A 20,007-nucleotide genomic window follows, 5' to 3' on the forward strand; every position below is an offset into this window, starting at 1 on the left:
GCACGGAATCTGGCGCCGTGTTTCTCGGGCCTTACGATGCACTCGCGCCCCCGCCGCTCGTGTTATGAGGCTGATTCTGGTTCACTGGATCTGGGAGTCTCATTTCTAACGAGTCTGCAGTCAGTGAAGGTGTTCCTAAGGCTGGCACTGGGAGTGGGGGTCCCGAATTCATTGTGTGGAGGCCGGGGCAGGGGGAGGTGGGCAGCCTTGTGTCCCCCCACCCCCACCCTGCACTGAGCGACCCGGGCTCTTGTTTGGGCTCCAGACAGCTGGTGGTCAGGGTCCCCTTGCTGGTGCTCTACCCGGGGGACGGAGCCCCACTGCGGAGACTCACAGCCCTGTCAGGCCCCTCTCCTCGACCTGGGCTGGGATTGCGGCCGCTTCCGCTGACAAAAGGTAGAAGGGAGGCCGTGGCCATCGCAGGCCGGCGCTGTAAGGGACTCCTGCAGCCTGTCCTTCGTGCGGCCGGGAGTCCGGAGGGGCCCACGGGAGGTCTGGCCACCTGCTGCAGGAGCTGCTCCGAGAGAGGGAGGTGCGGCTGTCCCGGTCTAACCCAGCCCGCCAGCCGCCAGCCTCATGTCGCCTCAGCCAGCGACCGCCCTCGAGAGAGCAGAAGAGCTCCCCGCCACCCCCAGCCCAGCTTGCAGGACCGTGTGCGAGAGAGGCGGCGGCTGGGCTCGGCCAGCAGGTTCTGAGGTGGTTTGTTACCCAGTCCAGGTCCTAGAAGAGCGACCATCTGGCTTTCTTCTCCCAGGGAGGTAAAGGGGGCGCTGCTAGCAAAGACAGCAGTCAGAGCGACACCAGGACCGCCCCGGAAACGAGGACGCACGGTGGCCCTGGGGCCGGCCAGGGAGCACTGCCCCACACGGGGTCTCCTCCCCAGCTTCCTGCAGTGCAAGGGGAAGGAACCAAACTCGTGCTTGGCTTAAGGCAAGACGACCGTGTGTGGACCCCGAAAGCCCCGGGTGGTCCCGCTGCAGAGGTAGCGCCCATCCCGTGGCCTCCCGTCCCGTGGCCTCCCGTCCCGTGGCCTCCCGTCCCGTGGCCTCCCGTCCCGTGGCCTCCCGTCCCGTGGCTGTCCCACGGCGAAGACGCTGCGTCTTCGGGGCTCGGGCTCTCTGCCGCTCCGCCTCACTGTCTTTGGTTTCCTTCTGTGTCCGGCTCTCCCCGGAGCAGTGAGGTCCCTCACACCGTCCAGCTCCGCACAGGTACTGGATCAGAGTCCGGCACTGAGCAGCCACGGCGGGCCACACGTCGTGACCCGACCACTCGGGGAGGGACGGTGATGCCCTGACCGGCCAGACCTGAGTTGCAAGGGCACCTCAGACCCCGCAAGGGTGGGGTCGAGCTTGTGCTTCCACTCGGGGCAGACGGGGGTCGCCCTGGAAACCCCGGTCTCCTCTGGAGCACAGTAACGCAGGGAGCGTGGGTGCCGAGGGCAGCACGCGGGGCCCCCACGTCCCGCCCGGCGTGTCTGCCTGTCACGGGGGACGGCGTCACGGGAGAGCTTCTCCGAGAACAGCTGGCAGCCACCGTGGACGTGGCCAGAGGCCCACAGATGGTGCCGGCGAAGGTCTGACGGGCCCTCCTTGGGGCCTGGCTGGGGGGCAGCTCCGTGCGGCGACTTAGAAGGGAGGTTGTCATCGCTGACTGTCACGGAATCATCCCCAAAACCCTCAAGGATAAGTGGAAGAAATGACCTCAAAAGCCATGTCCCGACACCTTCTAGAGCAGAACTGACCCCAGCCTCCCTCTGAGCCCAAACCAGCGAAGGAAACTGGCTGGGTTCTCCCGTCCCCTGCAACACGCATGGCGAGCCTGTAGCTCCCCTGGGGTGCGAGGTGGGTCACATGACTGACCGGGGGCATCCGGGGCTCAGTCCCGGGGCTGAACGGGGGCCATCCGGGGCTCAGCTGGGCTCCCAACTGGTCCCTGGTCCCCCACCTCATGGCACCTGGGTTCTGAGCAGGAGCTCCCCTAGGGGTCCTCCTAGACGTGTCTTTTCTAAGTCACTTACGGGTCCAAGAAGTCACAAGAGACATTTTTGAAAAATATAGTGACCTAAGTGAAAATGAAAAATCGTACTTGTAAAAAATGGTGAGATGCGGTAAGACCGGTGCCTGCAGGGGATGTGTAGACAGAAGCCGCTGTGAGGAAGTGGAGCCCAGGTGAGGGCGGGGAGAGGCAGAGTCCCACCTCCAGCACTCAGGGCCACAGCAGTCTTAGGGTCCACCCACACTCCCAGTGGGGAGAGGTAGACTCAAGCAGAGCAACACAGAGATGCCTTCCCAGAGAGCTTGTGGGTGGGCGCAGCTGTTGTGCTCTGGGAAACGCAGCCTGCCACCTCTTCCAGGAAGGCCTCCTCGGCCTGCCACCTCTTCCAGGAAGGCCTCCTCGGCCTGCCACCTCTTCCAGGAAGGCCTCCTTGTTATCCCCCCTCAACAGTCCCATCTTGATGCGCAGAAGGATTTAGTTAATATCTATGAAACCCACGTTCCTCAGCCCCGGCTGCACAGTAACCTCCCGTGGGAAGCTTGAGACAAACACCTGGTCCGGGACCTGCCCCGGAGATTCGGTCTTGCGTGGGCTGCCCTGGGGCCGGGCTATCTTTTAGAGGCTTTCCGGGTGAGTCTCTTCGCAGCAGGGCCGTGAACCTAGGTGGTGAATGAACGAATTTACGATTGATGCGTTGGGATGAAGCGTTCTGGCTAAACAGGACCAGAACAGCAGTTTAGGAACCAAATATTTAGAAACTAAATATTGATAGAGCCGCACAGCAAAGAAAAACAAACAGGAACAGAGGAGTGTAGAAGGGATAAACCCGCGGAGGAGGAGGGGAGGGGCGCTAACTAAGGAGACACCTGCTGCCGTGGGCGGTCGCGGCCTCAGCGGGGGACGTGAGCGCCAGGCGTGGGGTCTTGGAGCCCAGGTGCAGACCCAGGTGCAGACCCGTGACCTGGGGACCAGATGAAAAGCCACGAGGGAAACCTTCCCCCCTGGGGGAAGACTGGCCCAGGCTTCCTGCTCTCCCGTGACACTGTCACACGGGACACATCCCAACAGATGTGGGAAAATCTCTGCTCAACCAAGTCTGTTTTTTTTTTTTTCTTCCACAAATGCGGCAAACACTTTGAAAATGTTTCAAGATGCTTTGAGATATTTTTCTTCGTGGACTGAGCCCCTATAACTCGGGCTGCATTTCTGTATGTGAAATCATGCGTACAGACATGCATAAGTGCACATGCGTGCACACACTCTAATAGGGAAGCAAAGTTCCCTGGGAGACAGGTCTCTAGCAGCCTGCCATGGGGCTTTGCACAGAGCCCTGTCCTACTCACTGTTCCTTCTTACTGTGGCCAAACACACAAATATATATATGCCATAAAAATACCTTAAGATCTGCTGTTTTACCCATTTTTAACTGCGCAATGCAGTGGTGTTAAGCGTAAGCACACTGCTGTGTCGCAAACCGACTTCACTGCTCGTATAATCTACTCGGCTGAAGACCAACCCTTTCATCCCACTGTAGAATTCACAAGCTCAGAAACACTTCTCGTGAGATGCGTGAGGAAGTAATAATTCATAATAGAGTAGATGGTCACCACCAAGGCATCTCTGAAAACCACAGCTTAGGACCTGGCATTTAGCAGGTGCCTGTTGTAAATGTTTACGGACTGAATTAATCGTACTTGGTTGGAATGCAGAACCTGAAGGGTTGACACACAACAGAGATGTGTAAAATCCTCATTTAGATCTAAAACCAGAAAGACCTAGACTCTAAAGTCCAGCTCAGGAAGGAAGAAAAGTTGTCCTGTCTTCTAAAAATCTGAACCCCGCAGAGCGTGTAGGGGAGCATAGAGCATGAGGTAGCCAGTCAGCGTGTGCCGCCCAGACGTGACCAACACCGACCTGTCCCCTGCGTGTCTGGGTGCAGCGTTAGGGATGCATCGGCAATCTTCCGTGCGCCTCTCCTGGTCCCATCGCCCCAGGTTCCTTGCCTACGCTTGACCACCTCCTTGATGTGGACGTCTGCCATTCCCATGCGTGTTTTTATATGTGGCCACACACGGATTCTTCCAGAACACGCTACAAAGGCTGTTCTGCATGTTCTTATGCTGTATACAAGGGGCTTCCTAGTGCACTTGCATTCTGCAAATTGCTTTGCTGGCTTCCCACGACTCTCCGAGACGCACCTGGGGCTATCCCACAGCTCTGTCGTTGGAGCTGGCCGCACCGGGGTGCCCTCCTGAATGACTCCCTTCTGCCCGTGGTGGGATCGGTGCAGGGACACGGAGCAGCCGTGGCTCGCGGGTGAAGCTTGACACGGACGAGAGCCAGCCGGGTTCTCACGGTGACTCATGCCCCGGAGTCTCTTCCATTGACAGTCGGAGGCCAGTGGTGGTTGGTTTGACCTTTGTGGGTCAGTCTCCCTCCAGATAAACTTTTTATTATTTTTTTGGTTAGAGCATGATTTTATCAAACGTCGGGTTTGGTTGACTCATTTCTCCCTGATCCGAACAGGCACGCTGGTTGCCCTGAGTGAGTGATTAGCTGGCCACTTCCCCCACGGCTGCAAGTGAGAACGACCCGGGGAGCTCCCAGCAGGTCCTGCTGCCCGGCCCCAGGGCCGGAGATCCCATTGCAGCGTCTCCAGGATGGGGCCTGGGCACAGGGGCTTTTTAAAGTCTCCCCAGGTGGCTCTTGAATGTGAGAGAAGGGGGGGTGGGAGTCAGCTGCGCAGGGACGAGACCGCTCCCGGGGGGGGAGTTAGCAGGCACTGGGCTCTGGACTCCATGCTGGGGGCAGGGTTTGGCTCCAACCATCCCAAGGCCATCTGGTCTTTGAGTGACAAGGGTCGGCTGCCACAGTTGTTCGTGTGATGTGGACAAAGCTGCTGATGGATTGGGCCTTTTGCAGGCGGCCAGATGCTCTGGCCTGCGGTGGGGCCCTTGCCCCCGAGACACTGGTGGGGTGAGATGGGGGGTGGGGAAGCTCGCCAAAGCCCCAGGATGCCAGACGACCAAGGGACGCGTCACAAAGGCCCGATCGGGGTAGAGCATCAGTGCGGCCTTTAAAACGCACACGGCAATCTCATTTGGGTCTTGAACCCCGAGGAGAGGGGGCAGGAGGCTGGAATTCCTATACTCATGCTGTTGGTGACCACGTGGGAGCCTGGGTGAAGGGGTCGGGCCACGTCCCAGTTAGCACACAGCAAACGGAGGAGAACTCTGCTGTTTGTTAAAGATCCCACGTACGGGACGTGACACACAGCCTGAAAGCCAGAGTCAATGCTGGGCCGTTCTGACCCTGAACAGCCACCTTCCTGTCCCTCCCTCTGGCTGCCGGTGCGCTCCGGGGACGGCTCCATGGTATGGGCGGGCGCGGGGTCGCCAAGCCTCTCTGCTGGCTTCTCTCAGCAATTTCCACCCAGTGTGAGGAGGTTTTAGGTCGCTTTCCTGTCCTTTGCACAAATGACGCCAAAACACATCCTGGACCCCTCAGGCGGCCGTTGCACCTATAATATCTGTGACTGCAGGAAACAGACCCCTGACAAAAAGCCCTTTGGAGATCTGGAGCACTTTTAAGTTAGAAAAGCCGTCATCGCAGTAACACAGGCTCCAGAAACTAAAGCCCAATGTGCCTGGGCAGGACGGAGTATATTCTGTAAAGATGTCTTTGCTGTTATTGTAAGAGGAGACGTCTGTATTTTGTCGAGATGTCGACTTAAGTGTGTGGGACACGTGAACCGTGGGATGCTAGCAGGTGTACGAGGCCTCACGTGCCTACTTGCTGTGGAAATTCTCATAATAAAAAACATAAGATTAAATAAAGCAAATATTTAGCCCAACAAGAATTCACAGACCCCTAAAAATAATTTTGTCTCCTCATTGCTCTAACATCTGTGGCCGCAGACTGGGGCCCGCGGTGTAGCTCGTCCGTGAATGCCTGTTGGCCACGGCTGGCTTGGCTTGTCATCTCCCTCGTTGGAAAGATCCAAAGCCATGACGGTACTTGTATTTTGCTTTCCCCGTTTCGATCTGCGCAGACTGTGTCGACAGCCGGTCAGGAGGTCCTGACCGATCCCTACCACGCGGTAGCCTCTCGTTCAGGAGGGGTTAGTGACCTCGAGTCACGGACTTCCTCCAGGAAGCTCACGGCGCATGGGAGATGGGAGCCGAACACGTCAAACAGACGGTTCATAGAATTGGGTAAGAATAGGGAGTGTTGGAAGACAAAGAGCAGGTGCGATAGGCGAGCTTCATCTGGCTGCAGGCAGGGAGGCTTCCTGGAAGAAGTGACATTTCGGTTGAGACCTGAATGGTTAGTGGGAGGCGGTCAGGCCCAGAGACCCCTGCAGAGTCTTTTTGAGCATTCCAGAGAGCCCCGGGCCCCCCAGCTCCCTGCTGTCCGCGGCCCGGGCTCCGGGGGTGGGAAGGAACTCACTGTCGAGTGGCATCGGCTCCCGGAGAGAGCAGCAGGGATGCCTGCCTGCCCGCCCCGCGCACCCTGCCCTGTCAGCAGCCGGCCCTTAACACGGGACTAATCTGCAGCACGTTTGATACGAAGTGCGGCAGCAAAAATAATCACCCGTCAAGGGTTCCGTCTTCCTAAAGACAGGGCGATGATCGGGTTTCGGAGTGCGTGGACGGCGCGAACCCGGAGCTCCCCCTGCAAACAGGGCATCCATCTCCCCTGACTGCCCGGGTCGGGCCGCGTCCGGCCACAGCTCGTATTTCCTGGACCGTTCGCGGGGGGGTAAACGCGAGGACGCCGGCCGTGATAAGGAGAGAGCGCGGAGCCCTGCATGGGCCCCGCCGAGAGCTCACGGTTCTGAGCGCTTCCCGGGTGCCAGGCACCACGCGCCGCGCTCCGTCTGCGCCGTCGGACTCACTCCCCCGGATGCCTGGATCCGCAGATCCCTCATGGTGAAGCCTGAACTTTCGACCCCCGCCCCGTGGTCTGTCGGCTCGCCCCGCATTCCTGCCAGCGCCGCGGCCCTCCCAGCCCCCGGCCGGCGGGTGAGCTCGTCCTGTGGCCCCGGCATCGGCTCCTGCCTGGGTGGCTGCTACCCCGAGCCAGACCTACGCCCTCCCGCACCGGCACCCACCGGAGCCTTCGTCTCACCGCGGTCTGCGGCTGGCCTCTCCTTCAACCTGCCCCCTTTCCTTCTAGAATTTTCTCCACAGTCACGTCACACTGTTGGGTTATTTCATCTGTAGCTCGGCGTATGTTTTCCTCCCCGGCTCCTATGTTTCTCCTGGGTCGCTCTTTGCTGAGCGCCCACAGCGAGGCCCTGGGCCGTGATCTGGATTGGACGGATCGATGGTGGCTCTGGGCCAAGCCGCCCGGGCTTGAAGTCCAGCTCCGGCACTTCCCTGCTGTCTTCACTGATGGCTTCACAGTGTCTCATGCGGAAGGCTGGCTGGTCCACCCATGCCCAATGCCCATGACCCCTCTTGTCCTAGAGCAACTGGCACCACCCCGGCACCACAGGAGGTGGGTCCTGGCCAAGGGGATGTGGGCAGAAAGGACGGACGGGGCCCTGGGGCCCGCGGTGGGCCAGCGTGGTCTGTAGCCCGTGACCCCAGGCGATCTGCCGCAGCCACACACGGAGATGGCAAGACTCGGGACAGTGGGGCCATCCGGCCTGGAGCACGAGTTCCCAGAGACTTAAATCTCTTCCCCCTGAATCCAGTAATTTCGCTTCTTGGGGCTGAGCCCGGAAACCATCTGAGACGCACACACGTCTGTGCAAGGATGTGGGCGGTTCATCACCGCGGTTATAAGAGGGTAAACTTAGGAGTCATGTCAGAGTCCAAAACGAGGGATTTGAGCACAAGTTTCGAGTAACGAGCCAGTGAGGGGAAGCCGCGCAGCTGTTGACCTGAATTTCCCTGTCCTCACGCAGAACCCGAAGACAGCCTCACTCTCAGCGGCCGTGAGCAGCGTGTGCCGTGCGGTAAACGTGGGCTTGTGTGTGCGCCTCGGACGAGGCTCCCGTGCAAATAAGACACATGTCAAAATAGGGACCGTGCCTCCGCAGGGACATGGCTGCTGATTCTTACCTTTCCATACTCGGCATTTCCTAAAGTTTCGAACATGGAAAAGTGCATCACTTTTGTGACTGCTAGAAGACAGAGAAGGTTAGGAAGGTAACCACGCTACCAGAACGTGGTCATTCTGGTCACAAGCTGCGAGTTAAACCAGTCTTCTCATCTGGTATCTCCGAAGAGCCTCGAACAGTACGATTATGTCACCTTCTCAAAGAGTCCCGTGGACAGATAAGATGTTGAATGAGATCAGCATCTTGATTAGCAAATGACTAACGTCCGTGGTCCTGAGAGGAAAGTCGTAATAAACACACGAGTAAATGAACGAGCTCCAGCCGAGAGCTCCTGGGCACAGAGGCTCTCCTCCATGATCGGACGTGATCCCACGCTGGGCCAGTGGGCCAGGAACGAAGCACCCCAGTGTCCTCACTGTGGAAATCACAAAAGGGGCCCTCCAAGAGGTGAGGCCACGCATCCAGCGTCACCCGGCTTGTTAGAGGCGTCTCCTGGGGCCCTGAATCCGTGCCTTTCTGTGGCGACACTCCAGGATGGGGCGTGGGACCCATATCAGCTGGGGAGAGAGACACTTCTCGCTGGTGGGGCAGCAGGGGTAAGGGGCGCCTGGTCACCGGGAACGCTGGCGTTTGCGAAAGCAAGGCGGTGAGCCTACCCACAATGGGGGTGCTGCATCCTGGGTACACCCACTGGGGGCCCACGGCCATGTAGCAGGCAGATGGCGGGCCCCGAAGGCCCCGGGGTTGACCAGATGCACTGTCAGTGACACTGCTCGTGCTCAGCCTGATGCCCGCCCCCCAAGCCCTCCTCACGCCCTCGGCTCCCTAGGTCCTGCTTGTTTGCAGGCGGTCATGTGTGGGACATTCTGTCCCCAGAGCGAGTCCTCGAGGATGGTCCCAGAGGAAGAGAGGCCTGAGGGCTCTCTCTGTCTCTGGGAGCATGCTCAGTGGAAACGCCGTGTGGAAACCCAGTGGACAGTGGTGCATCTACAAGGTGAAGAGAGAGGCCTCACCAGGAAGTACCGTGCCAACACCTAGATCTTGGGTTTGAGGCTTTCAGAACTGGGAGAAGGTAGATGTCTGTGATATTCTATGGCATTTTGTGATGGCAGCCCGAGCGGACTCCTACATCCCCCGCAGCCAGCAAGGAAGCACGTCACTCACTCAAGGGGGCCACCTGAGAGGCCCCCCTCACCCCGATTTCGAGTCAGTGTTGGTTGATGCACAGGCTGGAAACTGTCAGCCTGGACTCGTTCTGACAGTGCTGTCAGGCTGGGCCCTCAGCCTCTCCGGGTTCCCCACGCTCTGGAACCTTGTTCTTAAAACCCCTCTTAAGCCCATGGGCTGTCCCAGAACAATCCATGAATTCCTTCTTTTCTGAAGTTAGAAATGTTTTCGCTGCAGGGAGAAATCCCCAAGTATTGAAATTCCACCGCCCCCCCCCGGTAGTAGAATATTAGTTTGAACGACCCTTAAAAGAGCAAAATGCTTTCACTCTTACTGCGTCTGGACGAGCAGAAACAGCAATGCGTGGGTCCCCAAGTGCGACTTTTCATCTCCTTTTATCCCCCTGCCCCCCGCTTGGCTCATGTAGACGGGAAGAGAAATCCAGGAACGATTCATTCTCCAGCTTAGCCTGGCTCCAGCCTCAGTGGCAAAATTCATGGATTCTATCCAAAACTAGATGAGGGCAGGGGCCCCCCGTTTGGGAGGCCGCCAGAAACACGGTTGGGATGGGGCTGTTCTGCCACTGTCCCTAGGTCGTGGGGAAATGACCATTGTTTTTATTTTGCCAAGGGCTGGTCACTTATCATAGGGGCTAGAGGGCCAAGGGAAGTTCATTCCTCATTGCTGTTTTGCTTTGCAGAGCTAAATTAGTAATGGAACAGCTTGGTCCAAGGGTTTTCTTCCCAGAATTTAATAAAAGGCACAGGTGTGGCTGAGGGGCACTCAGCCATGCGCAGCTCGGGGCGGCGAGGAGGGCTGGTTCCAAGAGCTCCTATCTACGCAGAATCAGTCTTGTTCTGATTTAAGACAAGCTCGTTGCCAAGTAGCAAAACACAAGGAACCCCTTTCTTTTGCATTTGGATGCTTTCTTGGGCTGTGCATGTGTGTCGTTTTGTAATAAAGATCTAGTTGAATGCTTATTCCAAAACATTTAGCCAAAACTAAGGGAAAGAGTTGAACGTGAGAAAAGAAGAAGTGGGCACAGTAGTGGCATTCGTACACCCCAATTAGGATCACTGAAAGTTTGTTTCGAAGGATGGAAATAAATGAAGGAAGGCATCTGGTGTGACAGAGAGTTTCAGGGATCACCAGTGTCACCGTCATCACCACTGACAGCACCACCACCACCACCACCATCACCATCTTCCACACCACCGTCATCATCCTCACCACCACGTCACCACCACCACCATCACCACCACCACCATCATCACCACCACCATCACCATCACCACCATCACCACCATCATCACCACCACCACCACCATCATCACCACCACCATCATCACCATCACCATCACCACCATCATCACCACCACCATCATCACCATCACCACCATCATCACCATCACCACCATCATCACCATCACCACCATCATCACCATCACCACCATCACCATCATCACCATCTTCCACACCACCGTCATCATCCTCACCACCACCATCATGTCACCACCACCACCATCATCACCATCACCACCATCATCACCATCACCACCACCACCACCATCATCACAATCACCATCACCACCATCATCACCACCACCATCATCACCACCATCACCATCACCACCATCACCATCATCACCATCTTCCACACCACCGTCATCATCCTCACCACCACCATGTCACCACCACCACCATCACCACCACCATCATCACCATCATCACCACCACCATCATCATCACCACCACCACCATCACCATCACCACCATCAACACCACCACCACCATCACCATCACCACCATCATCACCACCACCATCATCACCACCACCACCATCACCATCATCATCACCATCACCACCATCATCACCACCACCATCATCACCATCATCACCAACATCACCATCACCACCATCGCCATCATCACCATCTTCCACACCACCGTCACCATCCTCACCACCACCATCATGTCACCACCATCTCATCATCGTCACCGTTATGACCACCATCATCGTCACTATTTGACTGTTATTACGCACCGGGCATCATGCTAACTCATCAAGTCATTAGCACCTCCCTCTTATTTTCTTCCTTACGCTCTCTTCAGTGTTTCTTCATGGCACTTACCTCACTGGGCACGACAGCACAGATTTATTTGGTTTTTGGTGTGTGTTTCCTCCACCCTATCCCGCCCAGAACACAAGCTCCTCCAGGGCTTTTGTTTTATTGGCAGCGGGACTCCCAGAACCTAGCCCAGAGCCTGTGAGATGGCAGGTGGCTGGTAAGTGGTAGGCGAATGAGGGAATAACAAGCAGGACAGTTCTGTGCATTGGTGACGTCACACTGTCACCACAGAGATGAGGGGATGGCACTCGCTGAAGTGGACCAGCTCGCCCACATGTCTCGGTATAGAACAGGACTGAGCTGGTGGTTAATACACTTCTCACGTTCTTAAGCCTCTAGGAAACGTTGTGCCTCCTCTTTGCCCAAGAATTAACAAGACATAGATGCTTCAAAACTTCTAAACCTCTGTCGATCTGGTTGTTTTTCTAAAGCAAGGAAAGGCATCTCCACTCTCCAAAACAAGAAAAAAAAAGTGTCTAAGGGTGGACAGACACCCACCTCTGCTTCTCCGCTTGACGTAAAAACCAGAGCTGTGTTCTCCAAAAGACTTAATTAACGAGTTGACAAAGTAAGGACCATTTGCCCCGAACCGAGGCGGGGATAAAGGTTGATTGACAAGGCTCTAATTCAACCCCAATTTATAATCTAGCAGTCTGAACTCTTTCAGGCCATAAAGGACTTTGATCCTAGACATTGTACTAATCATAGTTCCCCACCCCCTCCCCTCCATCTCTGTCTGGCTTCCCTACCTTCTGGATGGGTGGGTGCTCTGGAAGCAGGGCTGCAGGCCTTGTTGAAAAGAAATTAGTTCCCCGCAGTGGCCGAATGAGCTGCCTTTAAAAATAACAACGGCCCGACATGGGGCCTTGAGATCCAATCTGGCCATGGGCTCCCTCCGTGGGGACTTCGTTTGCATAAGAGATGCACGCCAGATGGTTCTGAGACAAATTCCCGTATCTGTGATGATGGAGGAGCTGCCACTGCTTGGGGAGGGGGTGGGGGCGGGCTGATGGGGGGTGGGGCGCGCTGCTCTGTGGGACTCAGGGAATGACCCTCTCTAATGGTCTGTGGGGAGAGGATCCAAGTCACCCGCTGGGAACGGGTGCGGTGTGGTCGGAGGAGTGAGTCGTTCTCAGAGGGGTGGGAGTGCAGGGTGGCCAGCGGGCCATGCCCCGGGGGTATCCTCGCCCTGTTTGGCCTCAGAGGTCCAGATAAGTGGCTCTAGATTCAGTGATTTCCAAGATCAGGGAAATTTTTATAATCCAGTGAATTGACCTGGGCTGACCAACTTTCATTGCACATATTACGTCCTTGAAAAACATTAAAGAAACAGATGAAAGAGACAAACCCCTACCATCTACCTCTGTGACCAATTATTTTATTTTGAAAAGAACGTCTTAACACACACAGAAATGTGAGAACATCATCACACACGAAGGATAGACCTTCTCAAGGCGGCGGGGTGGACGGTCGCGAACACGTCCACCGGTGCTCACGGGGCTCATTTCTCTCTTATCCTTTGGTGAAAACTCATGACAGATCCGCTGAGCCCAAGGCCTGATGTCTGATCGGTGAGCGTAAGGCCCTTCGGGCTGGCACAGCTAGGTTGGCGAGATTGCTAACTACTTACTGTCTACTAACGGGCTGGAGTGTCTCCTTTCATTCTTAAATGGGCTGTAGTGTGGGCAGCTGTTGTATGATCCCCCTGAGAATCTGGGGGCCTCTAGTGCACACCGTGGTCAAGATTTTTATTTTACTCAATGACCCTGGGGATATATTCTTTTTTTTAAAAAAAAGATTTTATCTATTTATTTGACAGAGAGATCACAAGCAGGCAGAGAGGCAGGCAGAGAGAGGGAAGCAGGCTCCCCTCTGAGCAGAGAGCCCGATGCAGGTCTCGATCCCAGGACCCCGAGATCATGACCTGAGCCGAAGGCAGAGGCTTTAACCCACGGAGCCCCCCAGGCGCCCCACCCTGGGGATATATTCTTTTTTTTTTTTTTTTAAATATTTTATTTATTGACAGAGAGAGAGAGATCACAAGTAGGCAGAGAGGCAAGCAGAGAGAGAGGAGGAAGCAGGCTCTCTGCTGAGAAGAGAGCCCGATGCGGGGCTTGATCCCAGGACCCTGAGATCATGACCTGAGCCAAAGGCAGAGGCTTAACCCACGGAGCCACCCAGGCACCCCTGGGGATATATTCTTAATGCTCTTTCGAAATACTTTCATTCCGTGTCTCACTGAAGGAAGGGGGGCTGGTAAGCTGAGAGTTGTTTTCTCTTCTCCAACCACCCCAACAGCTTTGATGAGGTATCACTGACATGTAGAAAGTGTATGTATTTGGGGTCAGCTGGGCGGCTCGGGGGTTGAGGGTCGGACTCTTGGTTTCGGCCCAGGTCTTGATCTCAGGGTCCTGAGAACCAGGCCCACCTTGGGCTCTGTTCTCAGCGCAGAGTCTGCTTCTAATTCTCTCTCCCCTCTCCCTCCCCCTCGGACCCCCTCCTGGCTCTCACACATGTGCACCCTCTCTCTAAAATAAATAAATAATATCTTTTTTTTAAAAAAAGTGTATTTATTTAAGGTATATAACCTGATGTTTTGATATACGCATATGTTGTGAAATTTCTTCCTCCTTCTTTTCTTATTCTCCATGATGGTCTGAAAGGTCTTTGTACAGATGAGCAAATGGTGGAAAAGAGATTAGGAAAACATTACACATATAATTCTGTCCCAGTTTGTCGTCTGGCTTAGAAAAGACGGAAGCTCAAACTCTCCCCTTTGCTCGCTGGTGCGCCACAAAGTCCGTGGAGACCCAGCGGATGGGAGCACACCGCAGACAGACGACAGGACGTGGTCAAAACGGGGTCTCCGGTCTCTTCCCGGGCCGTGTCTCAGCCCTCGGGCGTTGCGTCGCGCTTGCAGACCACCCCACGCACGGCGGGAGAGGCACCCTGCTCCCGCACCCCCTCCCGCGCGGCTTGTACACCCCCATGTGCTCTTGGAGAAGGACGGGAATTTGAGGCCAGGGGGCGTCGTCAAGGTGAAAACCGGAAGAGTCAATATCGAGCACGACCCTTGTGTTCCCGGAGTGAGTGAGCCGCCTCTGAAAGGACCCGTGACCGTCCTGACAGTCAGCTGCACGGACACGGCCGCCAACCAGCGTGAGGACGACGACGGCTGAGGGTAGTGTCGGGGCCGCCCCAGCCGATGCTGCTGCTCAGGGCCCGTGGGGCTCCCCCGCCTGGACAGTGCTGGCTCCTTGCACGGGAGAGTGAAGGCACAGACACAGGTTGGTGCCCGTTTCCCACCGAGTCTCCTACTTGACGTTAGGTTTGATGGGGGCTGTCCAGAGTTCCTGGTCCGAACACTCGACCGACCGATGAGAAAAGACCACAAGGCCAGGGAAGGAAAGTTCCAGGCGTCCACATTCTTGGCCAAGACTCTAGGTGTCCAGCAATTTTCTCTTAACCGGTGGGGAGGGCGTCGTTGGGTTTGGCCAACATCACGAGTCCTGCTATGACGCGGCCTTCACCCTCCTCTGCCCTGCTCAGGGCTGGGACTCCGTATGCCCGTGTGCAGCCGAGCTAAGCCTGCCTTCTGCCAGGACATTCCACGGGCCAGACCTTTTGCCTCAGGACCCCCGTGGCGGCCGCTGGGGCTGGGTGGTGGATGGAGTCAGGCCTTCCTCCAGGCGAACACCTGGGCCTACAGGCCTGCGCTCTCATTTCTGAGTGACCAGATTGTTGGGAAAAAAACAAATACCTGCTTTGTGCGTCTTTCTTTCCTTTTGGGGGGGTTCAAGAAGGGTTGACATTGGACGTTGCCAAGACAATCAGAAACTCTCCGAAGGGAAGGGGAGCCCTTTGCCAACATTCAAAGCGGCAGCCAAGGTTTAAGAAGCTTAGACACCTAACCTGCCTTGATTTAGAACCCATTCAGGCTGACATTTAATACCCACTCGCCTGGGGGGCAGCTGTCTTGCAGTGTTTGGGGAAGGCTAAATGGGGCTGGAACAGCGGTGACCTCACCCGGAGCTTGGCGCCCCTCGGGTCTGGTGCCTTACTGAGCTCAGAGCAGCTCAGCTTGCGGAACTCGCAGGCTGGCCTCACATTCCCTGTGGGACTTGGAAAGCCCAGTGTTTATCCCTTAGGGCAGAATGGGGTGTTTTTGCTGGGGAGGGGTGCAGGCCCACCAAGCGAGATCCATAGAGGCTACATAGCGATGTCTGGTCTGTCCGTGGAGAAGACACATGCACAGCTAGGCCACTTAGAGCAGACCGGGGACCAGGGGACGGACGCTCTGGGGAGTTTTGTTGCACATATTGTTTGATTGACGACAGGTGGTTAAAGAAAGCTCTGTCCATCACGGGAACTGTTCAGAGGGCTTCAAGGGCTGCGTGGGTGCAGACACCGTTGAAGGGTTTCGAAGGCTGGGAAGAGCAAGGATGGGCTGAATGAAGTCTCAGGTCTGACAGTCGGTCAGCCCACAGGGAGGAGGACATGGTCACTGGCTTCTATTTAAGGGCCTCTGGGAGATAGTAAACCTCACCTAACTGCGGTTTCAAACGTTAAGCTCTCTTAACCAGCTGAAAAACACCAAGATTAGCAAGAGAGTGCGAAATGACTCAGAATTCTGAAGTGTTGCTACAGGGTTTGCAGTTTCTGAGCAGGAAGGAGCACGTCTCCCATCTGTGACCCAGTGGGTCCTCCTGTATGCACGATTCTGACAGACTCGGACTGCTCAGCAGTAGCTGAGAGAGAAGAGCACATCTGGGAAGTTGGGGGAGAAAATGATTTTTAATATGAAGCTCACAAAGGAGAGAAAAGTAATCAAAAGTACGGCAAAGGCCATTTTATTAGAGGACCAACAACTGAGCAAACTTTGGGAGCTCGTGGAGAAGGGCCGGGTTATGGGTCATCAGTAAGACGTTACATCATGCTCAGTGGCCTCTGTTAACAGAGTAACATAGACCGTGTTTCATAGAGATCTGGCATGGGAGACTGAGAGGTAGTTCAGTAACTGCGAGTTTACAGTCCCTGTGGTAGGTGTATGATTAAGATCCGCATGATAAAAGCACAATTCTGTATCAATGCAAAAAGTATAAATGGCTGAAAGAGAAAAACAAGCAAAGGGCAGGGCATAAATCAGCGTTTTGCAAAAACATCATACAGGTGGCCCATCTACATGGAAAACAGGCCTGCCGCGATAAGTGATCAAACGCAGGCACACGTTTGAAGAGGAGACACGATTTTTGTCTGCCAGATTGGCCAAAATTGAAAAGACCAGAACATTCCTAGTTCGTGGGGCTGTTGGGACGTAGGTCCTCTAAAGCGTGCTGGGAATGCATTTTAGAAAAGCCAGTGTGGCGCTCTTTATTAAATCGTCGTCCCACCGCTTATCAACTTTATCTAGAAATTCTATTCCCAGCAGTGGTCGGCCCCACTCAAAACTGAACACAAAGCCTGGTGTTCACGGATTGTCATCGAACCTCGAACTGTAAGACATTAGAAACAGCCCAGACTCCGCCGGGCTGTTCACGCGGTGGAGTACTCGTGATGAAATATTATGAAAACACCTAAAACGACATAACTCTGTGAAGCGATGTGGACAAGATATTGTGAGTAAGTAAGATAGTGTGGGTGAAGTATTTTGTTAAGGAACAAAGGAGGTTGCAGAATTGTATAAAAAATACGATCCTTTTGGTATAAAAAACACTTAGTCCATATTTATACGGAACTCTGAAGCTGTTCACGATCGTCAGAGCCGCTGTTCTCTCCAGAAACGGGGCCCGGGAGGAGGGTCTTTTAACTTGCTGTTGTCTTCAGCTTGGAAAATTGGTTGTTTTCTTTGGGCCGGGCACTCTGCCAGCTTCTTACAAAGATGATCTAATTTCATATTCACCCACACCCTCCAAAGTTGACCCTCGGTACCTGCGGTGCAGAGTCGTTGCACAACCCGTCACCAGTTAGTACGTGGCTCAATCAGGATTCAAATCCAGATCCATATGCCCCCAGAATTGGGGCTCTGAGCAATTCATCCATGTGTCCTCGCATCCATCCATGCATCCATATGTCCATCTGTCTGTCTGTACGTGCATCCACCATGCATCGTCCATCTGTCTGTCTGTACCTGCATCCATCCATCCATCCCTCCATCCATCCATCCATTCATCCAATACTTCAGAGGGTCTTTTTTGAACCAAAGCGTGCTACACCTTTTTGTTTAAAGAGGTGATCGCGTGTAGAAAGTTCGTACCACGGGGTCACATGTCGAATGCACAGGGGTTGGTCCCTATTTGGATATTCACAGGCATAAAGGATGAAAACTCTGTTTTTCAAACCTCAGACATGGAAGCCCCAAGCTGGAGCCGTTGTGCCTTTGTGACATCTATTTCCTAATGCAGGAAAGTCCTAGGACTTGAAACGATCCGATCGGGAAATGGAAGTCCAAGCCAGGGGGCATGAGAAGGGCTTTTTGTGATCAGCAGGAAGCCTAGGCGGGGTGGGGCCGGGGAGATCAGCGAGAAGGACTGAAAGAAGCTCAGGGAGGCAGAGAGATGCCGGGGCCTGGGCTTGGGGAGGACAGTACAGACCAGTTCAGGAGATGGGAAAGGACGGGACTGGGAGGGGGACAGAGAGACAGGGTGTTGAGGAACCCAGGGCTCCCTTAGTAGACCCGAGAGCAGAAGGATTGTGCTCCCTGCCAGGGTGTGGCCCAGCGACCTGGGACGTGGTCTTCGGCGCAGAGCTAACCCGAGCTGGGGCTCACTGAGCCAACCGCCCCCTCTGCACCCCAGTTCGAGTGCCGTTGTGGCCGCCAGGCTCCAGGGAAGCTCTGGAGAAGGACTGGAGTGTGAGAGCCGCCTCCACGTGACTCGCCGCGTCTATCTGGAGAGAGGGCGGGGGTCTCCTTCCTTCCTTCCTTATTTATTTTTTTTAAATATCTCCAGGGAATTCTGAGGTGCAGCCTGGTCACGAACAGCGTCCTAAATGCCTCTGAAACACAACCCTTTTTAATACGATCACCCATTCAACAGTTTTGCAATCTTCGGGGTGCAGGTTTCTTAGACGGGGTGGCCGTTGGGGAAACCCGGTGCGAGGGGGCGGCCGGGCTTCCGGAAGCGAGATGCTCCTCTGGACACAGCCGCGTGCTTGGACGTGAACGTGGCTGAGTCGCTGCCCTCCCTGGGCCCGCGGAGCCTTCTCGGGAGGATTTGTCAGAACCGCTCACGCCCGACGCCGTGGCCGCCCCAGTGGCGGTGGGCGCTGGTGGAATGAATGAATGAGCAAATGTGAGGCCAGACTTAATCCTGAGAGGCTGCTTCCCGGCCCGCCTTCCCCTTCACAGCTGTGAGAACGTTCAACGCGGACCCCTAGAAGCTAAGGCAGCCCCTCCCGATTCATGGGGTGCGGGGGCTGGCGGGCGAGCGCGTGCCGCTGCTGTGTCTTCAAAACTTGACTTCATTTTCGAAAACCTCAGAATCTACAACCCTAAAACCACTCTTCTCACCACGAGGCTGGAGCCTCACCAGCCTGTTTCACCTCCTCTTGAACTTGCCAGTTGGACCGGCCCGAAGGCAGCAGGTCGGCCTTCCCAGGCCAGCCCACCTTTTTGGCCATTTTGCAGTTTTGCAGGAAGGGACCTGGGGCCTGACCAAGCTGCACACTGTCTGATTTGAGCTTTTCCCCCACGAATTAAATTCAAACCATTAATCAGAAGAGAGACTGTTTTCTTTTTGCTCCTGACCTCAAGTTGCTTTGCCCTCGCATCTGTCACCCTGGGAGTTGTAGCCTCCGGGGAGAGGGCTCGCTCGGGCATTTGAAGTTGGCAGAGAACAGATAAGGCGAGGGAAGCAGACGACATTTGCTTTATGCAAGCGGGCACCAGGCCCTGAGCAAAGCCAGCCCAGGGGGACCCGTGAGCCTGCGGCCGAAGAGTCGGGGGGTTCTATGTCTGCTCGCCTCACCGCAGTGTTCGCGGAACGTGCCCGGGGAGGGGTGACATTTGTCCTCTGTGTTACTCTGCAGTTCACACCCCCCACTTGCCCACCCTGATGGGTTTATGGGCAGTGACTGTCTGGGGGAAAAAAATCTCGGACAGAGTTCAGTAGCTGTTCCTTACTCTAAGATCAAGTTCGGCAAGGTGAGCGGGAACCGGCAGCCGAAGGCCAGACACCGGGCACTCCCCGCGGGCCGGCGTGAAGTGCTGGAAGGTGGCCCTGACCTTACACGCAGGTGACCCTGTGTGCCACCAAAAAGAAGAAAAAGTCTGGAACCACAGTCAGCCTCTGGGATTTGAACCCAGGAACTGGGGAGGGTTTGGGGCACCACCTCTGCTTGACATTGCTGTGGGATGATCTGTGGTGTCTGGTTTCCAGAACGTCACGGTGTCCACCACCGGAGCTTCCTTGGATTTGCATCTGAGCGCCGAGGCTGGTCCTGGTCCTTGTGTTGGCTTTGTTTGCTCCTGGGACCGGGCCCCACGTGCCGACGCGTCCAGAAGTGGCTGGAGCCCCGTGGAGAGCGTTCCCGTCCCAGAGCAAGGCGACGCCTCTGGTGAGTGCTGGCTCTCACTCACGCAGACTCTGCCGCAGTCCTGCGCCTTCTTAATCCATGTGGGTTTCAGGTTCAAGCCTCTCCGGAGGGAGT

General features: G+C 55.5%; 1 protein-coding gene across 4 annotated transcripts in view; it reads left to right on the forward strand.

Moving 5' to 3' along the window:
* LOC309853521 (uncharacterized protein) overlaps window positions 1-20,007 on the forward strand; it is a 450,528-nt gene that overhangs the window by 299,180 nt on the left and 131,341 nt on the right. For all 4 annotated transcript variants that reach the window (XR_014305778.1, XR_014305779.1, XR_014305780.1 and 1 more), the window contains one exon: window positions 19,737-19,914. Coding sequence is in view for 1 of the 4 variants with exons in the window: in XM_082711637.1 (XP_082567763.1) it covers window positions 19,737-19,914 (178 nt within the window). In the remaining 3 variants the exon portion in view is untranslated. The remainder of the gene's footprint in view (window positions 1-19,736; window positions 19,915-20,007) is intronic.

The sequence above is a fragment of the Mustela nivalis genome, assembly GCF_964662115.1.
Source record: "Mustela nivalis genome assembly, chromosome: 18".
NCBI lineage: Eukaryota > Metazoa > Chordata > Mammalia > Carnivora > Mustelidae > Mustela > Mustela nivalis.